Source organism: Taudactylus pleione, unplaced genomic scaffold (assembly GCF_031769625.1).
Source record: "Taudactylus pleione unplaced genomic scaffold, aTauple2 ptg000005l, whole genome shotgun sequence".
Classification (NCBI taxonomy): domain Eukaryota; kingdom Metazoa; phylum Chordata; class Amphibia; order Anura; family Myobatrachidae; genus Taudactylus; species Taudactylus pleione.
The window spans coordinates 20,233,141-20,249,208 of record NW_028284408.1 but is presented as its reverse complement, the minus strand read 5'-3'; the positions used below and the strand labels follow the sequence as shown (position 1 = coordinate 20,249,208).

Sequence of the window (16,068 nt, the reverse complement as noted above, 5' to 3'; positions counted from 1 at the left end):
GCTCCAGCAGGTACTCACAGCTAATTGAATCTCCCCTGTTGACTGTGATATATCCATAAATATTCTAGTATTTGTTTGTGGTTCTGTCTCCTTCTGTTATCCATTGTGAAAGTTCTCTAGCTTTACTACTGTAGCATGACAGGTAGGTCATATTATGTACATTTTTCTGAAAACTCTGCACCAGTTTAACCAAAAATGTGTTATTTTGAAACTGGGACCAAAAATATATGTGGCGGCTATATGTTAGTCCTCCCTTATAGCATAATGGTGTACAGTACAACCAGTGATGTAATATACAGAATGATAACATCAAGCAGGACTATTCTGCTTCAGATAGCAGTGAGCACACATCTCCCAGTCATCTATAAAGTGACAACGGGTTTTGGAAAACTTTGAAATGGTTTCCTTCAGACGGAGGGTTTCCACATGTCCGAGGAGTCTGCCAGCTTAGTACCTCTGTGTCCACTTCTATTATCAAATGTTCTCTTTACGGATTTTTTTTGTAAGACTTTAGTATAATAATACATTTATAATGGGAAAAAAAAATGTTCCTGTTGTAAACGCTCTTCCATGTTTTGTATCCATTGTCATTTAATAGAAAACATTGATGCAACAAAAACACCTTTTTTTTTTTTTTTTAAACTGTATTGTTTGTACATTTTCCTAGTGATGTGCATGGATGCAAAGATAAACTTTGACACCAATGCAGCATATCGGCAAAAAGGGATTTTTGATCTAAGAGACTGGTCACAGGAAGATGAGCGGGACCAACAAGCAGCAAAAGCTGACCTAAACTACATCGGCCTGGATGGAAATATTGGATGTCTTGGTATGTAACGATAGTTTTGTGCATCTCATTCTATATGCATGTGTAAATGTTCATAGGATTCCTCTTCTATGGGTGGGAATACATTTCAGCGTGCTATTGATAGCACCGGGAGCTCCCGAAGCTATTCAATTTAGTACGCTGTTTATTCCGACTAATAATTTCTTCTGGCACCCTCCTGAGGGTGTGAGGAGAAATCCGACTAAAGTGCCGGCCCTGAGGAAGTTTTCCGGCTTAGCGCGGCGCTAAACGCCTCACGCCTGGCACTTTAGTTGGAGAATGCCGGTTCTCACTACTATACACCCAGGTTAAGTCGCGAGAGCAATCATTCTCCGACTTAACAGCTTCTAGTCAGACTACACAGTGCGGTGAATTGAAAAGCTCCCTCCCTCTGAATTAAATTGCCCCCTATATATGTGTCTTCTCTCTGAAATATGCTGCCGGCATGCATGTTAAAGCATGATATAGTGGAGGGCAGCCCATCTTGCTGCCTGGCCCAGAGCTATCAGCTGCTGTGAAGCGAGGGGTCAGTGAAACTGAAAATCCTGTGATATCATAGATAAAATTGCAGTGTTCTCTTTATTTGCTCTTCACCTTAAGCGAGGTAAGAGGACTGGAGGTAACCATCTGCCCCAACTTGGTAACACCATGCTGCATTGCAGGTGGGGCAGATATAAAATGTGCAGAGAAATTTTAGATGTGAGAGGAGTGTGCCCAAACTCAAATCTAAATTGTAGTGTACATACAAAACTGTCCAGTATTTACCCCACATGCATTAAAAATTATTTGTGCCCCTTGTATTGCAGCATGGTTTGTCCAGATGCAAAATTACTTGCTTTATTTGCTTTGCTCCCATCTCCGAATCGGCCCCAATATTTTGGGTATTGTATGTAAGTGTTGTGATGACCATGGTGCATAGCTACAGAAGATTGAGACTCAGATTGTAGAATTCCTGTGGTATCATCTAGGGCAGGCATGTCAGACTCAAAATACCAACTGGGATGAATATTCAAGGCCTACGAGTGTGTGGGCCGCAAAAAAAAAAAAAAAAGTCTTGTATGCAATTTTGAAAGGTTTATTAATAAAAACCAATGCAGTGCCCCTTATGCAATTCCACCTTGTATTAGAGCCCCTTTGCAATGCCCCCTGAATTTGTGCCCATTATGCAATGCCTCCTATGCAGTGCCCCAGTAATGCCCTTAGTAGTGCCCCCACTAATGCCCCTTATGCAGAGCCCCCAGTAATGCCACTTATGTAGAGCCCCTAGTAGTGCCCCTTATGTTGTGTCCTCAGTAATGCCCCTTATGGTGTGCCCCCTCCCAGTATAGAACAGGCCCCACTCACCTGTCTCTGCAGTACTTACCTTTCTTCACGATGGCCGCTTTGCACCGCTCCAGTCCATGCCGTCCCGTGTAGACGCTGCCTCTGACTGGATCTAATTAGATCCAGAGTGGTAGGCTCCGCTCATCGCGGGCGACGTCGTGATGTCACCCACGCGCTGCATCACTGGGAATGCTGGCCAGGCTGTAAAGTAAACACTGGCCGATCGGAGTTGTGCTCCGATCGTGGCAGGGGTGTGGGCCGCATATTTTATATATGAGCCCACACTCATATATGAGCCCAAACAGAAAATGTTTATTCGGGCCGCATGTTTGACATGCCTGATCTAGAAGGTGTATTATGGTCATATTCTGTGATGTGATATTTCCTGCTATATAGATGTAGTGTGTGTGTCAACTTGCTCCCAACATACCGTGATCCTACATTCTACAGATGTGTCCACATACAGCTAGCCTCCTTGCACGATAAGCAGCCCGTCTAGTTGCATGACTTCGTAGCGTTGAGCGTCCTATTCGTGTGGCTTTTTACCTTACAGTGATGCTAATAGGACGCACTGCTGTTAAATGACATGCGGCATGCCTATATTCTGTATGCGGTTGTACCTGCATGCGAAATGCTACGTTATAGTGTCACAAACGCTTTCCAAACCCAAGCATCTGTGCAGACGCAGCATCGGTTGCAGAGCATTCAATTGTCGCAGTCCTGAGTGAGTCTATGGTCCCACAGAATGGCCGTGGGAATTGAGACGCCAGAGCCATGTTTTCTGCGTACAGGATAGCAGATGCAGGCAGCGACACACCCAGAAGATGGTCGCAACACAACTGCATTTTGGCTGCCACTCCCTGTTACCAGCCCAAAATGCTGCAGGCGAACTTCCTATTTCTACTGCAGGGTCCATAGGGTATCCACAGGATACCTTGGGGGTTTAGGCGATGGCGGCAGACATCTGGGCACCACAAAGTTAAGTTTTCGGCCTCCCAGGATGCACTGGGGTCCCTCTCCTATACCCCGCCCCCGAGCCTCAGGTACTCCGTTTTCGTTGTTGCCCGGCTCTGAGTCGGAGGCACTGTACAGAGAGGGTCTGTTGAGGCCCCTGAAGTTCTTCTAGCAGCTGTGGTCACACTAATGAGTGTACAGCATGGACAGTCAGTACTGACGTCCATGCCGTCACTCCTACACCCTGCTGGTACCAGAACACCGGTACTGTTCCGGGGATCCTGGTGAGTAACTGGGGTCACAGCTAGCGGTGACCCCGGTTACCCGGACTGTAGCCGGATTTACGGGGCACACAGGTAAGCGGCCGAGTCCCACGGTGGGTCCCCGCCGAATAGCACAGTCCTGAGTCCCCAGGCAGGGGGCTCCCTGGGGACTGGCCGCAGCGTGGAGCCAGGCATTGCTTCTGCGCTTCCACTACCCCCCTAGGACAGCGGGCCGCGGCGGTGCAGAAACGGGGGTTAAATGCAGGTCAGCGGAGCGCGCCTTCCCTGCACAGCAGCCGGCGCCTCCCCTGCTGCACACTGCCTCTCCACAGCGGTATGAGCCAGTGCAGCCGCTCCTCCCCCGAACTCCGCCTCCTCTGTGGCCATCTTTTTACATGTGGCAAACGTTGTTGGAAACTGGACGCTGGCTGGCATTGTGGTCTGGGTCTCCCCGCATACCTCTCCTCCGCTGATAGCAAGTCAGAGTATGCAGCGCTGTTTCCTACCAGACTCTGTGTCTGTATAGTTGAGCTCAGCGCTGATAGTGCAAGGTTGATTTCTGCATTGTATGTGACTTCATGCTAGCGCTGCTGCCTCTACTTAATTTCTGACTGTCAGCCATTTTACCCATCCCTGTCTTTCTCTGCTAAAGCCCTTGCGGTGCGTTGTTGCAGGGTGGTTATAACCTCACTAATACAGTGTTATCAGTGAGTTGTGTCACATACAATCTAAAGTGTCACTCATCATGTCTGACAGTGAACATGATTTTCCCCTACATCCAAAATGTACTGTATGTCATGTACAGTTGGTGGAGGGTGATGGGCACTCTGAGGGGTTATGTAAGGCGTGTTTTCTCCTCTCACGCCCTATGACTGTTTCTGTACCTGAACAGGAACCTCCCTGCATCTCTCCGTCATCAGATGACACAGGTACAGGAACCTCCCTGGGCTTGTTTCGCTAAGGTGCTTACAGCCCTGGTGGGCCAGTTAGCGTCACCCCCTGCTTTGCCCCAAATGGGGTTTTCACAGCAATCAATGGTGGCTTCTCCCATACAGGGATTCCCTAGACAGTTAGTGGACCCCCAGAATCTCCCACTATCCACCCCCCAGGTCACTCAAGAACCTGCGTGGGTTAGCTCCCTTTCCACTACGGTGCAACACCTGTCTGACATATTACAGGGGGAGTCATCATTCCGGCCGCATAAGCGACCGCTGCAATCTCAGAATGATCAATTTGATCAGGATGATGTGTCATCTGATGAAGGAGAGATGCTTGACCTTTCTGACCAGGAGCCTTTCCGTACTAAGGAGACGGAGTCTAAGTCTATGGTCTATATACCGGGCCTTATACGTGCGGTCCGCACGGCCTAGGCTATTGAAGATGACGAACCCCCCATAGCCAAATCAAAATATACCTTTTTCAAGGATGTTAAGGTGACGCTACGCTATTTCCCCTATCTGGCCATCTAGTGGATCATCTAGAGGAAGCGTGGAAAACTCCGGGTAAACGTTACCAGCCTCAAAGGCGTTTGGCAGTGGTATATCCCTTTGCGGAAAATTCTTTCTCCAAGTGGGAAACTCCTCCACAAGTGGATTCTCATGTCACTTGTCTAGTGAAGAGTGCTACATTGCGTATGTCCTCCATGTATTCCTTAAAGGATCCTACGGATCGCAGGGTTCAAATGTGTCTCAAATCCATGTATTCCCTTGCAGGAGGAGTGTCCAGACCGCCTATGGCCATGTGCTGGGTGACTAGAGACGTGGAGCGTTGGGCTGATACTTTGGAGGCGTCTCTGGACCCCCGGACTCATCACCTGACAAGGGACTCAGCCACATACATTAATGAGGCGGCCTTGGATATTGGCCTTCTTGCTTCTAGGATCTCCTCGGCAGCAGTTGTAGCTCGTCGCACCCTGCGGTTGCGTTCTTGGAAGGTGGATGCTGATTCCAAGAAGGGTTTGGAGGGTTTACTCTTTAATGGAGAAGTCCTTTTTGGCGCTGATCTGGACAAAATTGTGGCTACCCTGGCGGCAGCTAAGTCTGCGTGCCTGCCATCGGCTACAGTCCCATCAGGGTCGGGCTCTTCGTCCTTTCGGCCCTATAGAACCCAGAGTAAGTCTAGGGTACAGTCCTTTCCGAGGCGGACTGCCGCCAAGAGGCGGTCTGCCTACAAAGCCAAAGAAGCAGGCTTGGAGCACCAGACGCCCTGCTCCCAAGTCCGATGACAAGCCTTCGGCCTGACTGGACGGGCCTTTCTTTGGGGGACCCCAAAGTGGGAGGCCGACTGCTTCAATACGCCCAAAGCTGGTGTCTGACCACTTCAGACACATGGGTAAGAGAAGTGGTTTCTCAGGGGTACACCCTGTCTTTCCGACGGAGGCCTCCCAGCCGGTTTTTCACCACAGGTCTTCCGTCCAATCAGGACAAGGCCCTGGAATTCACGAAGGTATTGTGCTCTGTGCTCCAGGATGGGGTCATAGTGCCGGTTCCTTCATCTCAGAAGGGATTGGGGTATTACTCCAATCTTTTTCTGGTACAGAAACCCAATGGGTCCTACCGGCCAATACTCAACCTCAAATCCCTCAACAAATTTTTGAGGGTTCCTCTGTATCGGATGGAGACCCTGCGTACCATCTACCTAGCGATGGAGCCTGGGGACTTCATTGCGTCGCTGGATATTCAGGATGCAAACCTGCATATCCCTATTGCTTCAGCGCACCAGCGTTTCCTCAGGTTTGCAGTGGTCCGCAACCTCTTCCAATTTCAGGCATTGCCCTTTGGTCTGGCCACAGCGCCTCGAGTGTTTACCAAAGTTATGGCAGCTCACCTGCGGATGCAGGGAGTTCGCTTGTTACCCTATCTGGATGACCTCCTGTTGTTGGCGGAGTCTCCAGAGAAACTTCAGCACCATCTGAAACTGACAGTCTCTGTATTGCAGACTCACGGCTGGCTGATAAATTGGAAGAAGTCCTCCCAGAGGATGATCCATCTAGGAGCTCTGTTGGACTCCCGACATCAGAGGCTCTTTGTGATGGAGGAAAAGATCTCTGCGTTACAGGCGAAAGTTTGAATTTGCCTGCGGAGTCGCTGGGTGTCTATTCACTCGGCGATGAGGTTACTGGGTTCCATGGTGTCGATGTTCGACATGGTGGAGTTTGCCCAGTTCCACTCCAGACCTCTGCAGAAGTTGATCCTCTCCAGATGGAATGGGTTGCCACAGCAGATAAAGACAGACTATGGTGCTTTCCCCGGAGGTACTTCTGTCTCTGGCCTGGTGGCTGCAGACTGCTCTCCTGAACAAGGGGCGCCCCTTTTGGATTGCGGACTGGGTCCTTCTGACAACGGACGCCAGTCTCCGAGGCTGGGGGGCAGTGACTGGTCCACATTTCTTCCAGGAAAGGTGGACACCAGTAGAAGCTGCTCTTCCAATAAACATATTGGAACTTCGGGCAGTGTTCAAGGCTCTCCAGCAAGCAAGGCAGGCTCTGACAGAGGTGTCCCACATTCTGGCTTGGGGCGGAAAGACATCTCACTGCAATATCGGCAGTGTTCATACCAGGAGTCCTCAACTGGGAAGCAGACTTTCTCAGCCGTCAAGACGTGCATCCAGGAGAGTGGTCTCTTCACCAGCAGGTGTTTCAGCTACTGGTGAACAAGTGGGGCCTACCAGAGATAGATCTCATGTTGTTGCCTCCCGACACAACAACAAATTGCCGGTGTTCGGGTCAAGAACAAGAGACGCAAAAGCTTGTCTGGTGGACGCCCTGTCGGTCAGTTGAACCTTCCGGTATGCATACCTCTTCCCTCCGCTCTCTCTTCTTCCTCGAGTGCTACGCAAGTTCAAGCAAGAAGGCGGCATGCTCCTACTGATAGCTCCAGCGTGGCCCAGACGGCACTGGTACTCAAACCTTCGGAGTCTCTCGGTGGATACTCCGTTGCTGTTGCCTCTATGTCAGGACCTGATATCTCAGGGTCCTTGTCATCATCCGGACCTGGGTCGGCTGTCTTTGACGGCGTGGCTATTGAGACTGCCATCTTGAGGTCCAGGGGTTTTTCCAGCTCTGTGGTTAACACCATATTACGAGCTCGGAAACCTTCATCTGCCAGCATCTATCATCGAGTATGGCGTGCTTTCTTTCAGTGGTGTCGCCCTAGAGGTTATGCTCCTCGGTTTCGGGTTATCCAGGGTGCTGGCTTTCCTACAGGCAGCTTTGGATCAAGGTCTTCGCCTTGCCTCTCTGAAGGTGCAGGTGTCTGCCTTTATCAGTGTGGTTTCATCGTAGGATTGCTACGATTCCTGATGTCTGCACCTTTATGCAAGGTGTACTACGTATCCAGCCTCCCTTTGTTCCACCTGTGGCGCCTTGGGATCTGGCTGTGGTCCTAAGGGCTCTTCAAGGACCGCAATTTGAACCACTGGGCTCAGTGGACTTGAAATGGCTTACTCTTAAAACAGTTTTCGGAATTGGGGGCTTTGTCATGTTGACCTCCATTCCTCATTTTTCATAGAAACAGGGCGGTGCTTCGCACTCGTCCTGAATTTCTTCCGAAGGTGGTATCTAGTCTCCATATCAACGAGGAAATTATTGTGCTGACCTTTAATTCAACGGACCTGTCGGTTGGTGAGGCCACCTTGGATGTGGTGCGGGCCTTAAAACTTTGTTGGCCGCACTGCTTCTTTTCGGAAGTTGGACTCTTTGTTTGTCCTTGGTATAGTTTCCGGAAGAAGGGTGGCCTGCCATTATACAAACATTGGCAGGATGGATTCGCTTGGCTATTTCTGAAGCTTATGTTTATGAAGGCCTTCCTGTTCCATCTTCTGTTAGGGCTCATTCCACTAGGTCTGTGGGTCCTTCGTGGGCAGCTCGACGTGGCGCCTCAGCGGTTCAGCTTTGCAAGGCTGCCACATGGTTATCCGTCCATACTTTTAGTACGGTATTATGTATTTGATACCTATGCCTCTCAGGATGCTTCCTTCGGGCGGCGGATTCTCCTTACAGCACAGGAGCGTCCCCACCCTTGAAGGATACTGCTTTGGGACATCCACAAGGTATCCTGTGTTACCCTATGGACCCTGCAGTAGAAAATAAGAGATATAGTAAGAACTTACCCTTGTTATCTCTATTTCTACGAAGTCCATAGGGTTCCACAGGACTATGACTGCCGTATGCTACAGACCGCATTAGTGATCGCCATATACTACAGACAGCACAGCATTAGTGACTGCCGTACGCTACAGGCCGCATTAGTGACTGCCGTACGCTGCAGGCCGCATTAGTGACTGCCGTACGCTGCAGGCCGCATTAGTGACTGCCGTACGCTGCAGGCCGCATTAGTGACTGCCGTACGCTGCAGGCCGCATTAGTGACTGCCGTACGCTGCAGGCCGCATTAGTGACTGCCGTACGCTGCAGGCCGCATTAGTGACTGCCGTACGCTGCAGGCCGCATTAGTGACTGCCGTACGCTGCAGGCCGCATTAGTGACTGCCGTACGCTGCAGGCCGCATTAGTGACTGCCGTACGCTGCAGGCCGCATTAGTGACTGCCGTACGCTGCAGGCCGCATTAGTGACTGCCGTACGCTGCAGGCCGCATTAGTGACTGCCGTACGCTGCAGGCCGCATTAGTGACTGCCGTACGCTGCAGGCCGCATTAGTGACTGCCGTACGCTGCAGGCCGCATTAGTGACTGCCGTACGCTGCAGGCCGCATTAGTGACTGCCGTACGCTGCAGGCCGCATTAGTGACTGCCGTACGCTGCAGGCCGCATTAGTGACTGCCGTACGCTACAGGCCGCATTAGTGACTGCAGTACGCTACAGACATTATACTCCTAATTAAACCCATTAAATAGTTAACCACTTATCCCCCCCCCCCTTATTTTTAGTATTTGCCTACCAAAAGTGTGTCAAAATGTTATTATACGTTTAAACTTTTGGCTGTGATTTGTTTGACAGGTGTGTAATTTGTAAGATACCAGTAATTGTTTCTTTATTTTCATTAATTGTATCATTCATCTGTAATATTTCTCCTACCTGCAGGTTTGTGCTTCATTTATTTTGTGTCTGCAGGCACTGTACATGCATGCTATATCAGTTTCATAAATCACATCCATTATTTTTTTTGTAATAAGTTAGTGTTATATCCACTTCGCTTTTCAGGCAGCACTGTATGCATCTTTTTAAACTTCAGGGTTTGCTTTATCTATTAAACTCATTAAACTATTGTCTTCCCAGTAACTATTTATATTGTTTGTTTTTATAGTGGAGAAAATGGCAAAAGTAATTTGCTTGTCATACTCTTTGCTTTGCCTCATTTGGTCTAATCATAACAAATGTGTGCATCTCTTTGGAGTCCATATTTATTTTGATATACATGTCGTTAGCAATGTGATAAATAGCCCTTTGATATTTAGTAGAAGCACTGCTTTGTATCTGTTATGCAGTTTTAAAAATCTGAATAAACAATACAGCTGAATAAAAGTCTAATTGCGATGTCAATTTATTAATGTGCATAAACCCTTTTGGAGATGAAGCTAATTTAAAACAGCACCCTCCCTCTGTCTCATAAATGCCTTAAATATTAATATTCATTGTTGGTGTGGTCAAAAGTTCCTGTGATGCATAGCTCATGTGGTCAATCACAGCCAATATACGGTAAACTGGCATCTTGACACAAGGGGGCAGGTATATTTACTAAGTGGCAGTTTGCAAAGCTGGTTCTTCCGCAGGGTTTAAGAGGGCAATAATAATAAATGCAAGACTAGGACAAACAGCTTATGAGCCGCTACTTAGTAAATATACCCCAGTGTGTTTTTCATTAACACAATGACCATGTTCCTACTAGTACCTTAGATGTCCCGGCCCTTCCCCCTCCTTGTTTATTCTTTATTTTTATTTTTTGGGGCATTATTTTCTTTCATCAATTTTGTACAAGAACATGTCCATGGCAGAGTGTCCATCAATAAAGGTAAACAATCATGAAATCAGCAGGTGATCAAAAAAAAGGAATTACATAAACAAAGGCAAGCATAATAAAAGAGGAATCTTTAAAATCAGTGAGCAGAAATCAAAGCAATAAACGTAAGACAGGACACAAGGTCAGGAGGATAGAGAGTAGAAAGGGGAGGGGAAGTAAATTACCTACAGTATCGAATGATAGCGAGTCAACCAGTGTACAGGATGGCAGTGGTCAGCAGAGGAACTATTGGAGTAAGGCAAGGCACTTTGGTAATAAGAGCGTATTGCGTCCTTTCAATTCTAGCCACGGGCGACCCCAAAACAACACAAAATTACTCATTCCTTTCAACCCCTGGAAGGGTGTCATCCATAGCCATATAGAGGTCTAATTTATCAAACTATTCTTTGTGTGTAGGTGGGTAAATGTACCTCCAATGCACTGGAATTACTACTTTAACAGCACTAGTAATGTGCTTTAGTAGGGACTTCTTATAACCAGCTATGAAACCAGAGGGGATGTAGTCAGAAAGCCGGCGGTTGAAATGCCGACCTCCGGCTTCCTGACAGTGAAATCCTGGCATGGGACTAATAGGCGTCTAAATACAGGCATCTATCATTGGCCCCACACCGAAATCCCGACACCCGGCATACCGAACGTAGGTAATGATGGTGTCGGGAGGTGATAGCCGTGGAGGGTTAGGTTTAGGGACTCCCGGGGGGACTTGGGGTCAGGCACCCCCTGGGAGGGTTGGGGTCAGGCTAGGGGAAGGGGGGGAGGTTAGGGTTAGGCACCCCTAAGGGAGGGTTAGGGTTCTTACTTCTGTCGGGATCTTCATGTGCCGGCCTTCCAGCATCGTTTATTCATCCGCCAGGCTTGGGTCTTGCAGTAATTCATACCGATTCCAACCAGAGGACAGGTTTAAGAGCCAGAAGGGAAGGATCAGCAGGGGTGTCTCTGGCCAGAAGTGTAGTAGTTAGGGATAAAACCTTTTCCCAAAAGGGACGTAGGACCGGGCAATCCCACCATATATTAAGTGGAGAACCCGCTGCCTGGCTACATCTTTAACAACTGCTAGATACACCAGGCCACATTTGTGCCAGAGCAAGGGGCAATGGTCACAACGACAGAGAACCTTAAATCTGGTTTCTATTATAGAGTAACTCACAAGAGAAAGTAGTGAGAAAAACATATTGCCGATCATTAGAGTCTAATTGAATTTGTAGGTCTTGTTCCCTGTCCCTGGTGAATTTAGGAAGCGTCTGAAATGTATGTTCAATCAGGAGTTGGTACCCACTGGAGAAAAAATGTGTTGGTTGCGAGGGAGCTAGATACATGTCCTCAAAAGGGGTCAAGGGTTTGCCACAGGCCAACTACACATTCTCATCTGGACATCTATTTTTATGGCCTAGAAGGCTAACTCCATACAATACAGCTGTCACACTAGTAAACGCAACAAGCTCCTGGGTTGTCCCACTGCTTAATTGAGTTTCCCCCATATATGTAGAAAATCTGGCAACTGTGAATATGTTCTGTCCAGTGAAATTTGTGTTTTCATTTTTCACAGTGAATGGCGCTGGCCTGGCCATGGCAACAATGGATATAATAAAGCTACATGGTGGGACTCCAGCAAACTTCCTAGATGTTGGTGGTGGTGCCACTGTCCACCAAGTAACAGAAGCTTTTAGACTCATCACGTCTGATAAGAAGGTACCAAGTACATTCCCCTTCCTCCTGCACATCATCTGCCCTGCATCTTGCTGCAATACCCAATACATTTTACATTAGGAAATGTATTTAGCCCGAAACATATTATATGTAGTATTTTTATTTATGTATCACTTTTGCTTCCATCTATTGGTCTGTTATGTTTGTGAAACTTGGAACAGTTTGTTTTTTCAATGCTGATGTCTGTAATAATTCCATATTGTATAGTACATTCATTCATATCCCAGTTTGAAGCAATTTTCTCAAATTAAATGATTGTGCTCCATGTTTAGCCCAGGGGGATATTTACTATTGAGAGTGACTACTGGACGTGTGCATGTGTAATTCGTCTGTTTCACAGCTACACATGATATCATAGGTTATATTTCCCTTCGGGTGTTGTGTTACTATAGGCATTTACCAGAATGCTTGTGTGATTGCAAAGCTAGTATACACAAAGGGAGGCAAATCCCCGAAGATTAACACATCTGAAGAAAAGATGTCTGCAATAAAATATCTCAGAATAGATTTCCCACTGGGAGAAAATAGAGGATCAGGTTTATGATTAATAATTAAATCATCGGATTATAAGGAAACACTGAAGAAATCTGCAATATTAGCTGTAGTAGATTTGGAATAGTCTTGTTTATTTCAACTAGCACACATTAGAACATTTCAATGAGTCTTTTATCCAAAGTAACCTATGCATTATAAAGGATGTAATTTAAATCCCGGCTGTCGGGATGCTGGCGCCCAGAATTCCAACCGCTGGCATCCTGACTGTAAGTATTGGGGTTAGGGGGAAGATTTGAGTTAGGGTTAGGTACTAGGTGGGAAGGGTTAGGTACTGGGGGGGGGGTATATATTTAGGCTGTGGGGGAGGGGTTGGTTTAGGCTGCGGGGAGGACGGGTTAAAGGTAGGGTTAGGATACTTACCGACAGGTGTCTGTATCCTAACCCTGTTGGAATGCCGGCGTCTGGATTCTGACTACCGGCATCCCGACAGGGGTACGTAACTTTGCTAACCCTTCCCCCTTATGCCTCTAACCCTAACCGTCCTTTCTTGCACCCTAAACCTCCCCGTTAGTGCCTAGACCTAAACACCTCCCCCCCCCGCAGCTAGCACCTAACCACACCCCGCTATACATACGTTCAGGATTATGGCATCTGTATGTAAACAGGCGTCTCCATTTAGGTGCCTATGTTTAGTCCCGGGTCGGCATCCCGTCCGTCGGCAACGTAACTACATCCCCATATATGGGCAGCACAGACGGTGTAATGGTTAGCATTACTGCCTCACAGCACTGAGGTTGTGGGTTCAATTCCCACCACGGCCCTAACTGTGCGGAGTTTGTATATTCTCCCTGTGCTTGCGTGGGTTTCCTCCGGGTACTCCGGTTTCCTCCCACACTCCAAAAATATACAGGTAGGTTAATTGGCTCCCACCAAAAATTAACCCTAGTTTGTATGTGTGCGCGCATATGATAGGGAATATAGATTGTAAGCTCCACTGGGGCAGGGACTGATGTGAATGGCCAAATATTCTCTGTAAAGCGCTGCGGAATATGTGCGCGCTATATAAATAACTGGTAATAAATAAATAAATATACATCCCCAAATGTGTATTTTTCAGTGTAAATCGGTTAAGATAAAACATTATAAAATTTATTGTGAAATGTCACCTCCATTTATGTTATCTATAAAAGTGATCACTCGGTTATGTTCAGTTCTCAAAAATTACATCTTATTGGCTATCCGACTATCATGTGTTTAGGATAGCCAATAAAATAAATCCGAACTTGTGGTAATTTGATGAAAAGAACCAAGTCAAAACCAAACCGCTCATTTCTAGTATAAACTACTTAAACATGCACAGCAAACTAAAAATCCCTTCCCAGCTGTAGATCTGTAGATTGTGATCAAGGTTATAATTTGTTTGGCTCATCTCGTCAGCCTGATTGGTTGTTTAGCTGAGGAATCGTCCCACTTCCCAAGTCGCATAGCTAAGAGGAGGTTTGTATGGTCTACCAAGCTAGTGTGACTCATTGTGAGGAGGGGAACCTATAACAGACTCTCAACCTGTGGTATGGAAGCAATTTTTTGTTTAATGTGTTAAGCAGGGTACACATCAGAACGACTGCCAATCGTGCAGATGGTCAGGGCCATCACAGATTGTCCGTACACACTGCGCTATTTAATGAACTACTGAATACCTTCATTTAACTGCACAGCCCCGCATATGATGTTGGCTGATTGGCCTTGCAGCACGACCAACCAGAAGATCTCATAGGTGACCCGCGGTAGCGCACTATTGTGGGTACACACTAAACGATGTAGATGATTTGTTGTTCCAATACAGCAAATTGTCCCGATATGATCCTAGTGTGTACCCGGCCTTATTCTTTTTATTAGGTCACTTCAATGTATAAATAGCTTTTGAAATAAGGATTGTTTAAACTGTTTGTTGTTAATGTAGGATATGTGACATTTTGTTTTGAAGCTGGTGCAGACATAGATCCTGTCTTTGAATTTTTTTATTTTTTTCCCTTTGTTTTTTTTTTTTAGACGTTTTTCATGGCTATAAGCTCTGCAATGCAACACCAATTTTTCACTTTTTTTTTTCTTCTTTTTTTCCCATATGTTAATGTTTTTTTTATCCCAACATTGTTACCAACAGATAAGACCATTCTGTCCAGAATAGTAAATGTGACTTCTCCTTGGGTAACTTGGCCAAATCTGATGGACCCTCTTTGTCACAATCTCAGAACACCCCTCTATTAGAAGAAAGGGAGATCACTTTAGCTCATACTGTGCCTGCAGTGTCTTTCACAACATAATACCCCTGTTACACCGGAGCTAAAACCTGGGTTTTTGCAGGGTTAACCCGGGCAGCTCCCTGGTGTAAAAGGGGAGAGGGTTGGATCGTCAGGTCGAGTAACCCGGCAATCCAACCCAGGTAACTAGCAGGGTTTAACACAGGCGTAGCCCATGAAACCCTGCTGTGAGAACAGCGCACTCCGGGTCACGATGACATGGAGTGCGCTGCTAGCCGGCCGATTGGTCTGGCTTTAGTGGCGCTTGGAGATGACGTCATCTCCAAGCGTCCACTTTCACGCCGGGAAAACCAGGTCTATGCAGACCCGATTCCGGTGTGAGCGGCGCCAACTCGGGAATATCCCGAGTTGGCGCCGGCTAAATTCCGGGTCGGATCCGGATAGGAACTCTGTTCCAACTCCGGGTCAGACCCGGAATTTTGGTGGAAAAGGGGTATTACTGTGTTCTTCCATGTTGCTATAATATAAAGAGATCATAGTGCGAGTGATATAACCCTAAATATTTTCAACACAGGTTCTGGCTATCCTGGTTAATATTTTTGGTGGTATTATGAGATGTGATGTAATTGCACAAGGCATCATCATGGCTGTAAAGGATCTGGAACTTAGGATACCTATCGTGGTTCGTCTGCAAGGTATATAATCACTCTTAACCTTTTTATACATTTTTGTTTGGTTTTTGGGAGAGTAGCATGTTCATTTTTCAGATATATTTACTTGCTCAGGAACCTGAACATTAAAAGTTTAAGCTCAGCTGAAGAAAATACTATTATCAAGTGTGTGGTTTTTTTTTTTTTTTTTTATATATAATTATTGTATTTCATTTGTGATTTTAAACACGTCACTTTCATCCTGCAGGTTGGTATGTCTTTTTAGTCTGGGCAGATACATAAAGAGGAAACCGAGAATACATAGAATAGGACTAAGATTAATTGGAGGGGGGGTACAATTTGGGGATAGAACAGAAACAGACAGATTGAAAGTGGAATCCTGTATGTAGAAATATGCCGCCAATTAGATGTATGTACACACAGGGAGCATAGGGTGGCTTCACAAATCGCTAATTTAAAAAAGAAAAATATACAGAGCTCAATACATCCCCTGTCTCATTTGTACACAGTGCTGTTTATGGGATTACTTCACCTTTTCTCCGAATCCATCTCTACATATGATGCTTGTACTATATATGCTGCAAATACAGGACTGCG

The 16,068-nt window shown here is 46.7% G+C and overlaps 1 protein-coding gene across 3 annotated transcripts in view; it reads left to right on the top strand.

Annotated features, from left to right (window-relative positions):
- The window catches only part of SUCLA2 (succinate-CoA ligase ADP-forming subunit beta), an 85,584-nt gene that overhangs the window by 48,229 nt on the left and 21,287 nt on the right, over positions 1–16,068 (top strand). For all 3 annotated transcript variants that reach the window (XM_088444202.1, XM_088444329.1, XM_088444276.1), the window contains exons 7-9: positions 668–829; positions 11,887–12,029; positions 15,375–15,495. In XM_088444202.1, the coding sequence (XP_088300328.1) occupies positions 668–829; positions 11,887–12,029; positions 15,375–15,495 (426 nt within the window). The remainder of the gene's footprint in view (positions 1–667; positions 830–11,886; positions 12,030–15,374; positions 15,496–16,068) is intronic.